The sequence below is a fragment of the Equus asinus genome, chromosome 14 (genome assembly GCF_041296235.1).
Source record: "Equus asinus isolate D_3611 breed Donkey chromosome 14, EquAss-T2T_v2, whole genome shotgun sequence".
Lineage (NCBI taxonomy): Eukaryota > Metazoa > Chordata > Mammalia > Perissodactyla > Equidae > Equus > Equus asinus.
The window spans coordinates 18,076,073-18,095,820 of record NC_091803.1 but is presented as its reverse complement, the minus strand read 5'-3'; the positions used below and the strand labels follow the sequence as shown (position 1 = coordinate 18,095,820).

The 19,748-nt window shown below is 53.2% G+C and overlaps 1 protein-coding gene across 1 annotated transcript; it reads right to left on the bottom strand.

Moving 5' to 3' along the window:
• Positions 1 to 439: 439 nt before the first annotated feature.
• On the bottom strand, positions 440 to 18,428 carry NCF1 (neutrophil cytosolic factor 1). Its single transcript, XM_014856719.3, has 11 exons — positions 18,222 to 18,428; positions 11,877 to 11,957; positions 9,600 to 9,675; positions 9,308 to 9,473; positions 8,186 to 8,241; positions 5,295 to 5,417; positions 4,738 to 4,845; positions 3,759 to 3,876; positions 2,391 to 2,498; positions 1,720 to 1,865; positions 440 to 1,631 (listed from the first exon to the last, which is right to left on the bottom strand). Exons 1-11 carry the CDS (start codon positions 18,291 to 18,293, stop codon positions 1,501 to 1,503), a joined length of 1,185 nt encoding a protein of 394 aa, XP_014712205.1. The 5' UTR covers positions 18,294 to 18,428; the 3' UTR covers positions 440 to 1,500.
• Between the last annotated feature and the right edge of the window lie 1,320 nt (positions 18,429 to 19,748).

The window sequence follows — 19,748 nt, the reverse complement described above, 5'->3', positions numbered from 1 at the left end:
TTTGGAATCAGAAGGAGAAGCCTGGCTCCACCTCCCAGCTCTGCCGCCTACCTGCCCTGTGACTTGAAGCAAGCCACCTGCATTTTCTGAGCCTTGGTGTCCTGGTCAGTAAAGCCCCTCCCTGACAGGGCTGTTGTCAGAACTAGAGGTGACATGAGGAGCCCAGCACTGTGTCTGGCTCAAGAAATTGGCTGCACAAACGGTGCAGCCGGAACTCAGACCCAGATGCCTGCAGGCATGCCCACCCTGTGTGCATGGCAGAGGCTGCTGGCTCAGCCTCCTGACCTCAGGCACACCCACCACCAGGCCCTCCCCGTCAGTCTGCGACAGTGGGGCCGCCACATGGCCACCTCCAGGGGACCAGAAATACCCAAAAAACATAGGAAAACGTGATCAGGACTTGAGCTTGAAAAAACAAACTAAAAATTATGAAAATAAGTATTTTCTCATACTGTGTTTAATTTTTGTTATAATTGCAGCTGAACAAGCAAGGGGGTTGGGGTTGTCCGTAGTTAACTTTTTCACAGCTTTGTATGACAGTTGTTGTTGCTGGACTCTTCCAGCAAACAGGGGTCTGCAAAAATCGTTAAGGGCACAGTGGTTATCTATCTCAAGGCCTCTCTCAACCCTTGGACGGTCAAACAGTTCTCTTCAGAAGCATCGGTCCCCTTGCCAATTTTCTCTTCTCTCTCAGGGGACCAGCCTTGCCCATCCTCACATAGCGGCTTCTCTCCTAGGAGGGAACAGCTCCCCCTGCCACCCACAGCCTTTGTGACACGCTGCATCTTTTGCAAGATTTGCAGCTCCAGTTTGCATGGTAGTGTGTTTGCATTTTGGGAAAGACCCCCCCCCCCCCAGCAAAGACTCTGAGGCCATGGGCTGGCAGCAGTGCCGGAGTGAGTGGTGAGGACGTGTTCATCAGTGAATATTTGCTTTCTGGTACAACTCCGAACTGGACAGGCTCTCGGTGAAGAATCAGAGGTGCCCCCTCCCTATACCTAAATGACAATTCTTTTATCAGCCGACTAAGGTGCACACACAAGGTCACCTACCTTCCCGATCCCCCTGACCACAGACTGTGTCCACCCTTCTTCAGGACTCCTCTGCAGTGGGGCCAGAGTTCAAGTTTGCAGTTTCTGTGCAAACAGCCAGTGGGGGCCGGAGGTTCCTGTTGCACTTGGCGTTGTGCAAACTTGGTATTGGCCAAGGCCAGGGCAGTATGCAACCTGACCTCGGTTCTTGCAACTTCCCCCTAGCAGGCTTCACAGCCCTCACTTAATTCCAGAAATACTTCCAAGGGCGGAGCCCAACCCGCCCCGCATCTCTGCAGAGCCTCTGTCCACTCCAAGCAACATTTATTGAGGGCGGTGGATAGCGAGGTGGGGCGGGGCCCGGGGATGCCCTCGGCGCTCAGACGCCAGGCTCTATACAAACGCACACAAGGAGCGGGCGGGAGCGGGCGGAGGGGTCAGGTCACCCTCTGGAGGGGGTGCCCTGGCCTCAGACGGCGGGCGCCAGCTTCCGCTTGGTGCTCTCACTGCAGCGGTTTAGGATGAGGTCCGCGCTGGGCCTCGGGGGCACCGCCGGCTGCGGCTTCGCTCGGTCGCTCTGCGGCTGCGGCTGCTCCTCTGCTGCAGGCAGACAGTACGGCCGGTGAGGCCCCGCCCCGCCCCCGGGGTCCCGCGTCCCGGGGTCCCCGGCCCGCCCGCCCGCACTCACACAGCGGGCTCCAGGCGCTCTGCGGCCCGGGCCCCCCCAGGCGGCGGCGCTGCTGCAGAAAGCGGACGCTGTTGCGCCGGTAGGCGTCCTGGCTGAGGCGCTTCCGCGACCGCTGGTGGATGCTGTGCGCGTTGCGGATGGACGACCTGGGCCCAGAAGGACGGGGGCGTTCGTCAGCGCCCCGTGTCCCCGCCGCGCCCGCGTGCCTGCCCGCGGGGACTCCCGCGCCGCCCAGCCCTGGGGTCCAAAGACTGGCCCGAGGAAGTGGGGAGCGGCAGGAGCCTGGGCAGGGCAGGAATGCAGCTGCCCTTCACCGATACGGACTCTTGCCCGGCCGCAGAGCCCAGGCCCATTGCCCACGCCCCTCGCCAGCCTCCAGGAAGCCCTACGGACTGCCACAGCCCTCATGGCCATCCTCAAGGACCCAGGCATTGGCGCCTTCCCCCGCACCCCACACCCCTGCTGTCCTGCCGCCCCGTGCCAGCCCCACGGTAGGGAGGGCTCGACCAGGCTCTTGAGCCGGTGAGGGTGCTGCCGCCCCCGCCAGGCTGGGAAAGCCCGCCCGTGTCCCCTGCGCCAGCACTGCCAGTCCAAGGCCCGGACTGACAGGGGGAACCGGCGGTACCCCTTCCACCACCCCGCCCAGGCCCCAGCCCCGGGGACTCGCTCACCTGCGGGGCGGCGCCCCTCGGCTCTTGATCTGGCGTTGGGCCTGGGCTACGTCCTGGCCCGCTTTCTGCAGGTACATGGACGGGAAGTAGCCGGTGACGTCGTCTTTCCTGCAACAGAGGCAGCCCTCAGGCCTGGTCAGTGGCTGGAACGGGGTGGGGGGCCCACACGTGGGGTGGGCGGGGGTCAGGGCTCCCTCTAGCAGCGGGGCTCAAGGCAGGCAGGGAGGCTGCAAACGCCACGCCGGGCTAACACCAGCCCCCGCCCTCTGGCCTCAGTTTCCTCATCTGTGCAACACAGACCTTCCCAGCTGGGATGTTGGGAGGGAGAGGACGTTGGACCCAGATCACGGCCAGGATGTGTGTTTGCTGTGAAACATCTGCTACACTGCTTTGTCGGCTTTTTCTTTTACCGCGATTGCCTTCCGTCCTAAGAAACCTTTGCTTTCTTCCAAAAGCTTCTTTTTGGGGGCTTTGTGCTTGGTGATAAAACCTGTGATCCATCTCACATAAATGTGTATGTGTGAGGTAGGGTCTAGGTTCGTTTTTTTCCACGTGGATATCTAGTTGTTCCAGCACCATTTGTCAAAAAGATTTTTCTTTCCATTCTCACTACTATACTTGGGCGTTAAAAAAAAACAAACAAACAAAAAACACCTTTGCATAGTACAAACTTGGCTCAGTAAAACTGATTCTTCTTGGTGGGGGGAGAATCACAAGAATTCTCAGGGGTGCATGCTGGGGCGTAACTGAGTGTGGATCTAAAAGGCTGGGAAAGGCTGCCTGGAAGCCCCAAGCCCAGGGCCATGCTGATCTTGGGTGTCGTGGCACAAGCTCGCTGGGGCCACGGGCTGGCCCGCTGACTCAGGGCTCTGAAAACTCGTCCAAGGACCTGGGGAGGCCCAGTAGCTCCAGGGAAATGGCCCTGCATGCCCCTGGGATTCTGCTTTCCCCGGGACCAGAAAAAAAACAATTTAGTATTCCTACGTTTGGAGGAATAAACAGGAATTGCAATGAAAATTTTAAAGGAAAAGAGACGACGGGGTCTGCTCTGCCAGTGCTCAAAGATAAATAATCAATACAACAATTAATTGTGTTGCTGGAGAAGGAATAATGGATGGACTGGTCAGGGGAAGTGACCCAAGTCACAAAGGAAAAATGTACCCACTCGGACAAGGACACTGAATCCTGAGAAACAGGCAGGATGGGATTATCACTCGTCTGCTACCCAAAAGGAAACTGAGCCCAGAGAGGGGTAGTGGCTTACGCAGAGACACACAGCCAAGTCAGCACTGAGCCCCAACAGGCCCTGCCCCAGGCCAGGGCTGGCTCTCAGAGTGGGCACAGTGGGAAGGAGGGGCGCTCTCCTACCTGATGACCCACCAGCCGTCCAGGAGCTTATGAATGACCTCAATGGTTTCACCCTCCTCCAGGGACACCTCATCCTCCAACGCAGCAATGTAGGCCTTGATGGTGACATAGGGCTCACCTGGTGGGCAGAAGGGGGAGGGGGCATGGTGTGAGGGTCCGCCCACATGGGGCTCACCACCCCCAATCAGCTGGCCAGGACCCCCCTCCCCAAGCTCTCCTCCCACCTCCCCACCTGCTCCTTGGCCTCCCTCTGAAGCTTCCTTCTACCCGCTTGTGGGTGCAACCTGGACTTCTGTCCTCTGCCCACTGTACTCAGGTGAGCTTGCCCCTCCCACCCTCCGCCATCCACTCCAGGGGCCACAAGTTCCCATGACTACAGAGACCTGGCCAGACGCCTAAATATGAGAAGCGGATGCCGGGAAGTGGTGGGGGGAGCACCCGTCCCCATGGTACCCAAGCCACTCAACTCCAGCTGACTGCTGGCATGTGGGGCTACATATCTTCCCCAGTTTTTAAGGAGAAGCCATAAATCCACATAAAATTGTGAAATCTCTCCATTTTAAAATATAGGCTGTTAATTCTAATTTTTTTCAAACTCCATGTGGGCCCCATCCAGCCCCAGGGCTGCCAGCTTTCCCCCTCTAGTCAACGATGATGCCCCTACCTCCAGGCAGCCCTCCTTCCTGAGCCTCAGGTCTGCTCATCCTTCAGCTTCCTGCTGGACCTGGCCCCAGGCCGACAGCCATCACCTGTGCCAGGCTGACCTCATCACCCCCTACCTCCACCTCCTGGTTCCCCATCCTGACCGAGAGCATCACCTCCTACTAGGCCCCCAAGCCAGACTATGGGGTCTCAGCCCTGAATCCCCCTCTGCCCCACCCATAATCATGTCCCACCCCAAAGCAGTCCCTTCTGGCTTCTCCATACCCCCGGGCCCCTGCTGTCCCTCCCCCCGCATGGCCGTGGAGGGCAGGGGCACCTGCATAGTTGGGCTCTGGGTCCTCCGCTTCATCCGGACTGTCCAGGGGCTCCAAGTAGGACGCCGGCACCCAGCCACGCTTTGTCTTCATTTGGCAGAACCACCAGCCTGTGCCAGGGGTGTGAGGCAGAGTCACGGTGGGCCTGTCAGCCTCCCCAGCCGTCGGGGGTGGTAAGAACACTCAGACAGACACACAGACATCCAACACGCAGATTCAGAAATATCACCTTCCCAAATCACACACAGCCGGACACACAGGGTCACAGAATTACAGCTCTGAACCCACTTCACACACAGCATGAGAAGTCCACCCCCATCAGGGTGCAACCCCAGAGATGCACAGTCACAGGATGGAAGATGTGCAGGAACCCACAGGCACCCCGGGGTGCACGCTCAGAGCGGGGGGACCCGCAGTGTGGGGGGACAGGGCCCCTGAAGGAGCTGGAGCCCCACAGTGCGCCAGGCCAGGAGGAGGCCCGAGGCTGCCTCGGTCAGGGGCTTGTGGCCATGGACCCAGGCCCCAGGGGAGGAGGGCCAGGCAGGGCGAGGAGGCTGACCGCTCTCGCTCTTTTCCACGACGTCCACTACGTCACCGGACGCCAGAGCCATCTCGGAGCCCGAGGTCTTCTCATAGTCAGCGATGGCGCGGTAGGTCTGCAGGATGATGGGGCCCGTGATATCTGGGCAGAGGGAGGGCAGAGTGAGCAGACGCCCCCGGGGGGGGGGAGGGGACCCGCCTCCTCCCGGCTTTCCCCTGCCGTCCCCTGTGTGGGCCACAGAACTGGCCCTGGCTCCCCGTCCCCACCCAGCTCCAGGCACGCCAGAGGTGGACGTGCCCCGCCGACTGGACAGCAGCAGAGGCAGCTAGTGCTCACAGCCCCGCGTGTATGGAGCGCCTAGTGTGTTCCAGACACTAGTCACACACTTTAACATATTCTCCTTCTCATGTGGTTGACGAGCAGCCCTTCTCAACTGTGATGTGCACGAACCGCCCAGGGATCTTGCTGAGGTGCAGGGGCTGATCCCGGTCTGTGCCGGACCCGAGCCTGAATTTCTAACCAGCCCCCAGGCCATGCTGCTGCTGTGTGTTTTGGGCTGAATTGTATCCCCTTCCCAAATCCATATGTTGAAGCCCTAAGCTCCAGGACCTTAGAATCTGCCTGTGTTTGGAGAGAAAGGCTTTAAGAAGGTGATTAAGGTTAAATGAGCTCATCCAGGTGGCACCCTGATCCAGTAGGGGTCCTCATAAGAAGAGGAGGCAACGCCAGGAGCGCACGCACAGAGGAAAGGCCACGTGAGGACGCAGCGAGAAGGCAGCAGCAGCACGCCATGCAGAGCGGCCTCGGGAGCACTCAGCCCTGCCACACCCTCATCTCGCACTCCCAGCCTCCAGAACTGTGAGAAAATATGTTTCTGTTGTTTGTGCTGCCAGTCTGGGACAGCTTGTGATAGCAGCCCAAGCCGACTGACACTGCTGGTCCCTGGACCACACTCTGAGTGGCCCAGAGGACTTGTCTGGGCAGCCCACGGACGGGGTGAAATCCCGCTCCACCACTTAGTAGCTGTGTGCGCCCTGGCAAGAGTCTCAACTTCAAACAAGCCCCCTGGGGACAGCCAGTCTTCGACAAAGGGGACAAGGGTGTGCAAGACAAGTGTACAAGACAAGAAGAGAAAGGAGTCTCTTCAGTAAATGGCGCTGGGAAAGCTGGACAGCCACAGACAAAAGAATGAACATAGACCATTATCTCACACCGTGCACAAAAATCAACTAAAAGTGGATTAAAGGCTTGACTGTAAGACCTAAAACCATAAAACTTCTAGAAGAAAACATAGGCATACACTCTTCGACATTCGTCTGAGCAGCATATTTTCAAGTACCATGTCTGACCGGGCAAGGGAAACAAAAGAAAAAATGAGCAAATGAGAGCACATCAAACGAAAAAGCTTCTGCACAGCCAAGGAAACCATCAACAAAACGAAAAGACAAGCTAACGATTGGGAGAAGATATTTGCAAACCATATATCAGATAAGGGGTTAATATCCAAAATATACAAAGAACTCATACAGCTCAACAACAAAAAACCCAACAATCCAATTAAAAAATGGGCAAAAGATATGAACAGACATTTCTCCAAAGAAGATATACAGATGGCCAACAGGCACATTAGCTATCAGGGAAATGCAAATCAAAACTACAATGAGGTATCACCTCACTCTGGTCAGAATGGCTGTAATTAACAAGACAGGAAACAACAAATGTTGGAGAGGATGTGGAGAGAAGGGAACCCTTGTTCACTGCTGGTGGGAGTACAAACTGGTGCAGCCACTATGGAAAGCAGTATGGAGTATCCTCAGAAAACTAAGGATAGATCTACCATGTGATCCAGCTATCCCACTGCTGGGTATTTACCCTAAGAACTTGAAAACACGAATGTGTAAAGATACAGGCACCCCTATGCTCATTGCAGCCTTATTCACAATAGCCAAGAGTCGGAAGCAACCTGGGTGCCCATCAAGGGACAAATGGATAAAGAAGGTGTGGTACATACACACTATGGAAATACTACTCAGCCATAAGAAATGATGAAATCCGGCCATTTGTGACAACATGGATGGACCTTGAGGGTATCACGCTGAGTGAAATAAGTCAGAGGGAGAAAGTCAAATACCGTATGATCCCACTCATAAGTAGAAGATAAAAACAACGACAAACAAACACATAGCAACGGAGATTGGATTGGTGGTTACCAGAGGGGGAGGGGGAGGGAAAAGGGGTGATTAAGCAGTGTGTGTGGTGATGCATTGTCATGAGTCTTTGGGTGGTGAACATGATGTAATCCACACAGAAATCGAAATTTATAGTGATGTGCACCTGAAATTTATATAATGTTATAATCCAATGTTACTGCAATAAAAAAAAAGAATTAAAAAAAGAAACAAGCCCCAGTGCGTCCAGCTGTAAAGTGGGTCGTAACACTGCGCACCTATTTCATCTTGTTACAGAGAGCCTTACACGAGTTAACACAGGGAAAACTCTTTAAAGCAGCGTCTGGCACAGACTAAGAGCTCAGTAAATGTTACCTAGTGTTATTAACAATTATCGTGCAATAGAGATTAGACACTGTCGTGCCCCTGCGACACCCGCGCAGGCCAGGTTGGCCCCCAAGCCTGTTCGTTCATTCAGCCATAGCCTGCCGAGGGCTGATGGGAGCCAGGGTGGGCGCTGGGCTCTGCCGCCACGGAGGCGGGGGAAGCGCTGACATCTGCAAGGAGCCCCCTTCCTTGTTCGGTGACCCCGAGACCCTTTAGATCTTCAGAGCAGCACCAAGACCCTTCACGGTCACTCTCCCCTCCTGCTCGTTCTCCTGTCCACCGGCACGCAGGGTCCCTGATCGTGTCAACAATCCCCTTAGGGTGACCCGCGCATGGCTGGCCCCGCGCTCTCACCTGCTATGTTATTCTTGCCGTCTTTGGGCATCAGGTAAGTCTCTGGCTTTTTCACTCTGCGGGAGAGAACAGTCTGGCTTGGACCCTCAGCTTCCCGCTGGGGAGCGGGAAGGTCCAGACAGACCTAGAGAAGAACTTCCCAAGAGAAAAAGGGACGTGGGAAATGGCCCACTGCAGAGAGAAGGTAGCGAACGGACACTGCGGGGCTGCTCAGGCCATGGGGGGGGGGGGAGGGGGGGGCCCAGCCTCCTGCAGACCCCAAGGAGGAGGGGCCAACTGGAGAAGGGGGCAAAGCCCCTGCCCCCGGGCCACCGGAGAGCTCTGCTGGGAGTGTGGGAAGGGTCCCATCAGCCCAGGGGCCAGCTCCCTTCTTCTGAAGCTTTCAGCGAGCAGCCAACGGGGAGTGGGCGCCCCCACCACCACCCCGGGCCCATGGGGGCCGCCCTCCCCTGGCCCCGGCATGCATTCAGGGATCAACAAGCACTGGCCGAGTGTCGCTGTCTGTCTGTCTGTCTGTGGCAGCCTGTCTGTGGGCAACCCCCACACTCAGTGACCAGAGGGGGCCTTCCCCCGCCGGCCTGGGGCGGGAGAGCACATTCCCCGGATCTCACTCAGCCTCTCGGACGCCTCCCCGCAGGGCGCAGAGTCCAGGAGACCCTGGGGCCCGGGCAGGCAGAGAATGAGGTGACAAAGGGGAGGCAGGGGCCTGGGACGCCCGCATTCTCTCCGGGCTCCACACTTGACAGTGTGTAGACGCTCTCCACAGCACCCCTTACCGCATCAGGCCCTCAACATCCCGTCACAGACGGGAAACTGCTTTCCGAAGGCTCCCGGCAGACGCGGAGTCAGGATGAGGACCCAGGGCTTCCGACCCCGGCACCGCGAGGCTCAGAGGGGGCCAGGCAGAGAGCTGGCGGGGGTGCTGGGCGGCTCCGATCACAGAGGCCAGATTTGGAATCCTGCCCCCTTTTCTTTCCAGCTGTGTGACTTGGGACAAGTCGCTACCCTTCTCTGAGCTTCAGTCGCCTCATCTGTAACATGGGGAAAGTCCCACCCCCTCCAGGGCGGGCTCACCACCCCTCCCTGTCCCGCCTCGTTGGACAGGACGAGGAGGCCACTCACTGGCTGTCCGCGGGGAGCTTGAGGTCGTTAGGGCGCACCCTGAAGAAGTCGAGGAGGTGGGGGCAGCGGGAGATCTTGGTGGGCAGCCCCATGAGCGCGCTGCAGTACTCGGTGAGCGTGCCCTGGCGGCTCTCGGCGGCGCGCTGCCCGTCAAACCACCGCGGGGCTGGCGGGCGGGCGGCGGAGACCGGGTGAGCGCGGCGAGGGTGGATCCACCGGGGCGGGAAGGGCGGCCCGGGGGCAGGGGAGGGGGCGGGGCGGGCGACCCCCGGCCCGGAGGCCCGCGCCTCACCTGGCAGGTGGGGGATGATCCTGTTCTCCGACTTGATGTCCCCCGCCTCGATAGGAAACATTTCCTTTAACGTTTTCTGGACAGAAAAGACGTGAAGGAACGTTCTTTATTACTGTAAAAGCACAAAATCGGAAACGACCGAAATCCCCTTCCAGTCGCTCGCCCTAGACACTCCTGGTGGCATCCTTGCTGCCTCTCTTTCTCTCTCACCTCACATCGAAGCCACCCGCAAATCCTTTTAGCTCTACTCCCCAAATCTGTGCCTGGCCCTTCTCACCACCCCCACCTCCACCAGGCCTGGATTATTACGATGAGTCTCCCTTCCACCCTTGTCTGTCCTCCATCCACACCCAGAGGGATCCTCTTATAACCTAAGCTGGATCCTGTCCCTGCTCTGTTCAGACCCTCCCTGCCTCTCAGCTCTCTCAGAGTGGAAGCCCAAGGCCTCATGTTGGTCTACAAGGCCCCATGTGACCTGCCCCTGCTCCCTCGCTCACCTCCTCCGCCACCACCCTCCCCCGTTCACTCTGCTCCAGCCACCCATGAAAGCTCCAGGCTCACTCCACCCCAGGGCCTTTGCACATGCTATTCTTATTCTTCCCCCACATATCTCAATAGTGTGCTCTTTCTCCTTCGTCAAGTCTTTGCTCAGATGTCACCCGCTCAGTGAGGCCTTCTCCTGACAATTGCCTCTCCTTACCTGGCCTCCCCATCCCTCCCCCCGCTTTATGTTTCTCCACAGTTCTAACCATCACCTAACACACTATATAAATTGCTTATCTTTTTGTTTGTCTGTTATTCTGATGACTCCGCTAGAACTTAAGGGTACAGGAGAGGGGAGGGATTTGCATCCGGTTTTTATACCCTGGTCACCTTCAGCTGCGTCTCCTGCTCACCTGGCACTTAGTAGGGCTCAACAAAGAACTGCTGAATGAGTGGATGAGACTGCCAATTAGCACAAGAGGCTAATCCACAGGTAACAGCCTGGGGCGGTCCAAGGAGCTGATGGGGCCACACACGCATCAGGGTGGACATGTCTCAAAAACGCAACCCAGTGACAATGAGATAGGGAAGGAAGCCAGCCGCGCTCACGGCTTCCATACAGACTACGGAGATGCACACACAACACCACTGCACACTCTTCCTGGACTCTGTGTGTGTCTGTGTGTCTGTGTGTGTGTCTGTGTCTATGTGTCTGTGTCTTTGTGTCTGTGCCTGTGTGTATGTATGTGTGTGTGTCAGTGTGTGTGTCTGTGTGTGTGTGTCTGTGTGTGTGTGTGTATGAGCGTGCATGCAGCCACCCAGGGAGGAGCTGGGACAGGGCTATGGATGAAGGGAGCCTTCTGCTTCTTTTGTAATGTTTTATTTCCTTTATCTTAAAAAAGCCTGGTGGCAGACGGCCCAGTGCCATCAGTGGGGCTTTGCGGCGCTGGTGAGTGGCGGCTCCAACCTTCTTTGCATTTCAGTTTACGTTTCTCATTTCTCACACAAGAGAAGCGCGGGAACCCGACAGTGCGCAGGCTCCCTTCCCTGGTTAAGGAGGGTCCTGTATATGGAGGGGGCTCTTGGGGGACCCATGTGGCTTTTATGGACCCTCCATCCACCTGACCCCATCTCAGACCAGGACCCAGCAGCCAAGCTCTGCACAGTGTGACCCCTGATGACCAGCCCCAAAGCTGTCCAACCAGCCTCTGGTGTGGGGACCCCGAGAGGCTTTAGGGCCCCTGGGATTCGCTCATGTAAACCTTGGGGGCTGCGGGCCCCACTAGGCGAGAGGCCCCAGGCTTCTGGTGTCAGGATTATCAGTGCTCCCTCTGACCCACCAGGGGTCCTCAGCAGGCCAGTGACTGTCCTGGGCTGACAGCCGTGGTGGTGACACTAGCCAGGCCACCCCAGCAGGGACAGAGCCAGCGCATCCCTTAGGAATGCCCCCTGGGTTGGTGTTGAATGGGTACAGTTTCTATGCGGGAGATGGAAACGTTTAGGAAATGGATGGTGGTGATGGTTGCACGACACTGTGAATGTACTTAATGCCTTTGAGCTGCACACTTCAAAATGGTTCAAATGGTAAATTTATGTTATGTATATTTTACCACAATAGCAATACTTTAAGTAAAATGTTTTTAAAAGTTAAAAAATAATAATTCCTCCCTTTGGGCCGAGGGGACTCCAGGTTCCTCAGCTTCCGGCTGGCACCAGGGCGCCCTCCTCCCCACAGGGCGGAGCTGGGACTGGGTGGCGTCCCCTCCTCGACCCCCGCCCCCGCCAGGCACTCACGTGGAACTCGTAGATCTCCGTGAATCGCCGGTAGACCACCTTCTCGGACAGGTCCTGCCATTTCACCAGGAATATGTACACCTGGGGGTGGCCGGGGCAGGGGCCCTTGTTCAGCTTCCAAGGGGGCCTGGCCACGCCCCCAGGAAGCCCCCCAGCCCCTGGTGGGAGCCCTCAGAACTTGGGGGGGCACTCTTTGGGGCAGCCTGGGCCACAGAAAGGACACCAACTTCACGGACCCTGGAGGTGCCACTTTCCACCTTTAGCACCCAGGGCAAGATGACCCATCTCTCTGATAATAAGTCCACTGCCTACAATTCCATAATTATCGTCCCGCAACTCCATAGTAACTCCAACTCTGTAAACTGGACATAGAAGTAGGACCTCACTCCTAGAGAGTTAGAAGGCTACGATGCAGAAAGGGCTCAGCTGACACAACACGAGAACACAGCAAGGTACCGTGTGGTGCCAGTAATAGGAAGTGTCAGAACAGACAAATCCATAGAGGCAGAAAGCAGACTAGTGGTTGCCGGGGCTGGTGGGGGTTGAGGAGTGACTGCTAAAGGGTACGGGGTTTCTGTTGGGTGGTGATGAAAATCTTCCAAAATTGAGAGCAGTGTTGGTTGTGCAGCTCTGTGAATATGCTAAAAGTCATTGAGTTGTACACTTTCCATAGGTGGAGTGTATGGTATGGGAATTATATTTCAATAAAGCCATTGTTAGAAAGAAAAAAGAAGATCTCAGTAAGGAAAATTAAGCCTGCAAAAATAGGTCAGAGAATACTACTCAGCCAGAAAAAGGAATGAATTCTTGATACATGCAACCACATGGCGGAATTTCAAGAGCATCGTGCTGCGTGAAAGGATCAGACACGAAAGGTTACGCACCGTATGATTCCATATCTACGACATTCTAGAGCAAGCGCAGCTAATTTAAGGTGGAAACAAATCAGAACAGTGGTGGCCTCTCGGGGATGTGGAGGAATGACTGGCCTGTGGGAGAATGTTCCGGGGTGGCGGTGATGCTGCATATCTCGATGAGGGTTTGGGTTACATAGGAACCATCAAAACTCAGCAATGTGTCTCTAAGACTTGTGGATTTCATTTTACATACATTTTACATCAAAAGAGAAAAAACTATAAACAGATGAATTCTAGTTAGCGATATGCATGCTGAGGGTTTAGGGCGAAGTGTACTGATGTTTGCAATACGCTTTGCAATGCCCCCAAAATAAGGTAGATTGCAGGATGGATGTAGAAACACGTGATGAAGCAGCTACAGGGCAATGTTGACGGTGGAGTCCAGGTCTGGCTGAGGAGCAGCTGGGGTTTTGTTTGTTTTGTTTTATTTTTTGTAAAATTCTTTCTGCTTTGCTGTATGTTTGGAATTCTTCAGAATAAAATACTGAGGCATAAAAAGAACAGCTGTCAGTGGGTACAAGGTTTTGGGGGGGTGACAAAAGTATTCTAACATTAGATTATGATGGTTGGACAAATGGGTAAACATACAAAAACCACCACGCACTTTCAATGGGTGAACTATTTGGTATGAAATTATAATCGGTAAAGTGGTTTAGAAGGACGAGGAAGATGAACTTGAGGCGGGCTCAGGATAAACTTCTGGTGACTCTAATGTGCAGAGTTAGGAACCACGTCTCAGACCAGGGGGGTCACGAAACGTTCTCTGTAAAGGGCCAGAGAGTAAACACGTCACGCTTTGCAGCCTCTGTGGTCTCTGTCCCAACTACCCAACTCGGTTGTTTTAGCACAAAAGCAGCCATGGACAGCATGTGAGGAAGTGAGCAAGGGGAGAGAGAACAGCTAGGAAAGCCCTGGAAAAGAAGAGCTACGTAGGGACAGTATCCCTGTGAGCTATGAAAACAGGCTGTAAACGCTTTATCATTAAAACAGTGTGCACCACACCTGTCAGGAGAACTATTATTAAAAAAACCCAGAAAACAGAAAGAAACAAATGTTGGTGAGGATGTGGAAAAACTGGAATGCTTGTGCTCTTATGGCGGGAATGTAAAATGGTGCAGCTGCTAAGAAAAATAGGATGGCGTTTCCTCAAAAAATTAAACACAGAATGACCATATGAACCAGCAATTCCACCTCTGGGTACACAACCAAAAGAATGGAAAACAGACTCAAACAGAGATTTGTCCACCCATGCTCATAGCAGTATTCGTCACAACAGCCAAAAGGCAGAAACAATGGAAATGTCCATTGAAGGAGGAACGGATAAACAAAATATGGTCTATACACACAATGGAATATTATTCAGCCCTAAAAAGAAAAAAAATTCTGGCACATGCTACGACACAGATGAACCTTGAAAACATTATGTTAAGTGAAAGAAGGCAGACACAAAAGAACAAATATTGTATGATTGTACTTATAACAGATACCTGAAATAGTCGAATTTATGGAGACAGAAAGCAGAATGGTGGTCACCAGGGGCCGGGAGGAGGGAGCAGCGGGGAGCTAGTGTTTCACGTGCAGCTTGTGATGATGAAGAAGTTCTGGAGATGATGGTGGTGACAGCTGCACAACAGTGTGCATGTGCTTAATGCCACTGAACTGGGCGCTTAAAAACGGTGAAGATGGTAAATTTCGTCATGTCCATTTTATCACAACAGTATGGTAGTGGCGCGAGAACAAAAAACCATTGGAATAGAACAGAAAATCTAGAAATAGATCCACGTACATTTGGCAATTTAGGCTATGTTAAAAGTGGTATCTCAAGTCACAGGGGCACAGGTGGATTTTTAAAAACTTGGTCTTGGGACAACTGGCTAGCCTTTTAGGAAGAGGTAAAATTTGGCTCATATTTCACACCACACACCAGAATAAACTCCAAGTGGATCAGGGATCTAAATGCAAAAACTGAACCCATGTAAGTCCTAGAAGGAAACACGGGTACACAGAAAGCCTTTCTAACTGACTCAAAACCCACAGGCAGTGAAAGATTGCTATTGCAAATGCATTAATATTTTTTCAAACTTTAGCATGTAAGACCGTAAGCAAAGCCAAAAGACAAATGATAAACTGGGAGGAAATATTTGCAATACGTATCACAGATAAAGAGTTAATATTCCTAATGTATAAAGAACTTTTTTAAATTTGAAAGAAAAAGACAAAAAATCTGATAGAAAAATGTGCAAAAGGCACAAACAGTTCATGGAGAACACATATAAATATGTAACCCTTAAACATATAAAGAAGTGTTCAATGTTACCTATAATAACATAAATGCAGGTTGATTAGGTAAATGCAAGTTAGTGAAAGCAATCTAAATGAACGAACGATGGCATAGTCACATGACGAACTATTACACACATTTAAAAAATGAGACAGATTTAATGAACTAATTCAGAGGGCACTCCAGGATATGGAAAATGATAAAAAATGTATGGTATGTCACCTTGTTTATTATTTGTGTGTAGTAAAGAAGGAAAAATAAGAAAATATATATATGTGGGGTTTTTTTGCAAAGAGAAATAGAGGAAAGGTAAACTAGAATGAGTCTTTGAGTATATCTTCCTGTGAAGTTTTGACATCTGAACACGTTAATACGTTACATATTTATTTTAAATTTTATTTATTTATTTATTTTTTGTGAGAATGACCGGCCCTGAGCTAACATCTGTTGCCAATCTTCCCCTTCTCCTTTCTTCCCTCCCCGAAGCTTCAGCACATAGCCGTGTGGCCTAGTTGTAATTCCTCTGGCTCCTCCACGTGGGACGCCACCTCAGCACGGCACCACTGGGCCACTCCCATACATATTTAAAAATAAAATTAAATCAACAAGGTTTTTTTTTAAACTTCAAAAGTGGAAACAAATGAACAGAACTATATATCAATGGAAACAACCATCATGAAGAAAAATGGAAAATGGCCGGGCCCGTGGCTGAGTGGTTGAGTTCGCGCGCTTCGCTTCAGTGGCCCAGGGTTTCGCTGGTTCAAGTCCTGTGCGTGGACATGGCACTGCTCGCCAGGCCACGCTGATGTGGCGTCCCACATGCCACAACCAGAAGGACCCACAACTAAAAATATGCAACTATGTACTGGGGGCTTTGGGGAAGAAGAAGAAAAGGAAAAAAAAGAAAAATGGAAAAGAAAAAATCCAAGTACCTTTTAGCTACAATCCAAGAAACTTTTAGTACTTTCACTCTCTGTCTAAAACGACAGAAAGAGCTGCAAAGAGAACTTAAATCTGACTTCATAATAATGGCGTGTGTGTAGTAATTCTGAAACAAGTTGAGTGTATTACAGAATCAAGCAAAAGAGGAAATACATTAACCTTGTCGGGAACCAGGTTCTCAGGGCGAGAGACAGGAGCTACAAATCTAAACAGATGAAAGGCAAGAATGGATGACATGGCTATTTTCCCCAGTCTGTTCACTGACAGGACACAAGCAGTGACGTCCCAGTGGCAATGAGCACTCCTAGCTTCCAGATCTTGGTTCTAATACGACCCCTCACTAGAAGAACCAGGGCTCCTTGGCAAAACCGCTGAGCCCAGGCTGGGGCTGAGAGAAGATAGGCTAAACTGGGAGCACCCTGTGCCAGAAGTAAGAATGTGCTCAAAAAACGACAGGATAGGTCAGAAGGGCACAGAAGGAGCTCCCACAGGCCAAATCTGGGACAATCTGAGCATCTATAAGTAATGACAGTAATAGATTATGACCCATTAAATAAAGTAGAGATCTGTGCATCCGTATTGACATAAGTAAATAATAAGGAAAAAGGAAAGACTTTTAAGTAAAATGTTTACTAATAAATGCAAAGGAATGATAGAGTTTAAAAAAGTCACTATCTGGCAATCAATTTCAGGCTAGAGTCATCAATGTTCTGTAAGGAACAGGATATTCACAAAGTTTCAAATCATCTCCTCCCAGGTCGGTTGTTAATTACAAAGAGGAAAATAGTAACTTTACAGTAGAGAAGCTTGGAGGACACATCTGGGACTCCTACTCAAATTAACATCACCAAATATGGGAACAAGTCAAAGTCACCTGCCACCTGATAGGATCAATGAGAACATAGTGTCACTTCTGGAATATTCCTGCCACCGATGCATAACCTGAATCTAATGAAGTATCAGACAAACCCAAATTGAGGGACATTCTACAAAATAACCGGCCCTTCTCTTCAAAATGCCAGAGCTGGGAAGGACACAGAGAGGCTGATTAAGACCGACCCAGATTAAGGAGGGCTACAGACACGTGAGCACGGACATGCCTCAGGTGACGCTGGATCGGACCCTCGTCCTGAAAGATTTTACTACAGAGGACAAGTAGGACAATGGGTAAATTGGAACAAAGTCTGTAGGTTGGATAATAGTGTTTCCTCAAGGTCAATTTCCTCATTTTGACACATTTGGTTATGTAAGAGACTGTCCTTGATTTTGAGAAATACACATCATAGTGTTTAGGGGTCAAGAAACACGTTCTCTGCGACTTAGTATCATAATGATTCAGAAAAGTTATATTCAGAGAGAGAGAAACCTGGTAGAGGCAGAGGGAAGGAAAGGGAAGAAGAGAGAGAGAGAGAGAGGGAGCTAGCATGTGGGTGAAGGAATATTGGAGTTATTGGTACTTTTTTGGGCAACCTTTCTGCAAATTTGAAGTTATTTCAAAATTAAAAGTAAAAAAAAAGGTCTTGGCACATTGCTAAATGTACCATACAAATGCCATACAATTTACTAAGTGGAGCTCCTCCCTGGCCCTCCTCAGCCTTGGGGACCCTAGGGGGGGTGGCACGTCTGGGCAGACACTTCCCCAGCCACCAGGGCAGGAGGGGGCGCATTTTTGACCCCCCTCGTGCTGTCACCCTACTGGAGGGGATAGGACTCTAATGGAACTGACCCCACGGGCGACTGAGGGGACAGAGAGCCCGCTGCCAGCCTCCTTCCCAGAGGACTCCTCCCTGAGAGTAGGGATGGTCAGGGAGGGCTGCCCGGAGGCACGCGCCCTGGACGTGTGCGCGGGGTCTCGGGGACATGGACAGCTGCCGAGGAGGTGCTCCTGGCTGGGGCGAGGGAGCAGGGAGTGAGGTGGGCTGGCGGGACGAGGTCGGGGGTGGCGAGGCTGGCCGTCCCCGCCCCTCAGAGTCAGGGGTGCGAGGGCGCACATCTTTTTAAGGGGCGTGCATCCACCGCGGACCCCGACGGGCAGCTGAGGCCAGAGACGCGGAGCCGTCTGCCCGCGATCCCGGCTCTCCACCCTCAGCCGCCCGGAGCGCCCGCGTCTCGGCCGGTGGCCCTGGGGACTGCGCGGGGACAGCACGGTCTGGTACCCGCGCCCGGGGCTGTCTCTGCGCGCTCGCAGGCGCTGCGGCTACTCACGTAGTGCTGGCTGGGGACGAAGCGCTTCTCGAAGCCCAGGAGGGCGATGTGGCGGATGAAGGTGTCCCCCATGGCGGGGCTGCGCGTGGCCTCCACTGCTCCGGGACGTTCCCGGGCTGGGCTTTAAATGGGCTGGAAAGAGGAAGTCCCATGTGTGGCGGCGGGGCTGGGGGCAGGAGGGAACAGGGAGGGCGCAGAAAGGGCTCTGCTTCTTCTTTCAGTTTCTGGGACTCTTCAGGCTCCCACAGCGTGGACGTGGGCGGCCGGACGCATGCCCGTGTGCCCGACATGCTGGACATGCGGCCCTTGTCCTCTCTGTGGCCTACCAGGCCCAACCGGTTGGCGAGGGGAGGTGCCCAGCTCTCTCTGGGCCAGCTGCATTGGCCTCTCTGCTGCTCTGGAACACACCAAGCTGCTGCCACCTCAGGGCCTTTGCACTGGCGCTTCCACCTGGACCATCTCCCACACACCTGTAACTCCTCCACATTTTCTCCAGGTTTCTGCTCAAATGGCACCTCCTCTGAGAGGCCTTTCTTGATAACTTCACACAAAATAGCAAAACTTCATGCTCCCCCCACCCGGCTTTCCTGTTTGTATTCAGAGCACTTACCATGACTGACATATTACCTATTTTATTTTTTTACAATGTCTCTCCTTACCAGAATGTGAGCAAGGGCTTGGCCTGTTTCGCTAAGGCCTCTGGCCCCAGCTCCTAGAACTGGTACCTGGCACGCAGTGGGCCCTCCATAAACACGTGGAGAGTAACTGCGTCACTCACTGAATGAACGAATGAATGAATGAATGCCTCTCCGGGAATGTGTGCAAGTGTCAGGCACACATCCCTGGGTGTCTGAGCGTGCTGAATTGCCAGCGGCAGCTGGGACAGATGCTGAGTGAGAGCTGGGTTACAATCCTGATCAAAGAGTGGATCTCAGAGATGACTTGGTTTTCGTCCTGAGTAAAATGGGGCCACGGGGAAGGGGCTCTGGGAGGAAGAGGTGAGGAGGGGAGCAGTGGGCAGGGGGACAGGCTGGAGCCTCTCTCACTAAAGCCTGGGGTGCTAGGACCAGGCAGGTGGGGGTTTGGGAGGCTCAGAGGTTATGGAGATGGACCAAGGTCACACAGCAGATGGCCTCAGACCCAGGCAGTCTGGGTGTAGGCTCAGGGGGGCAGAGCCAGCGTGTGGTCAGATCTGCAGATTCCAAGGTTGAGAGAGATGAAAAAGGCCATCATGGGGAGCACTGAGAGCCACGGGTCCCCTTGGACCATTGGGGTGACAGTTGGCATTTGGAAGAGGTTTTTTTTGGTTTTTTGGGGATTTTTGCTGAGGAAGATTAGTCCTGAGCTAACATCTGTGCCAATCTTCCTCTGCTTTATATGTGGGTCACCACCACAGTGTGGTGTAGGTCCATGCCCAGGATGTGAACCCACAAACCCAAGCCACCAAAGTGGACTGCACCAAACTTAACCACTCTGCCAGGGGGCCGGCCCCAAGAGGGGTTTATCAGAGAAGCACAGGGTCCATTC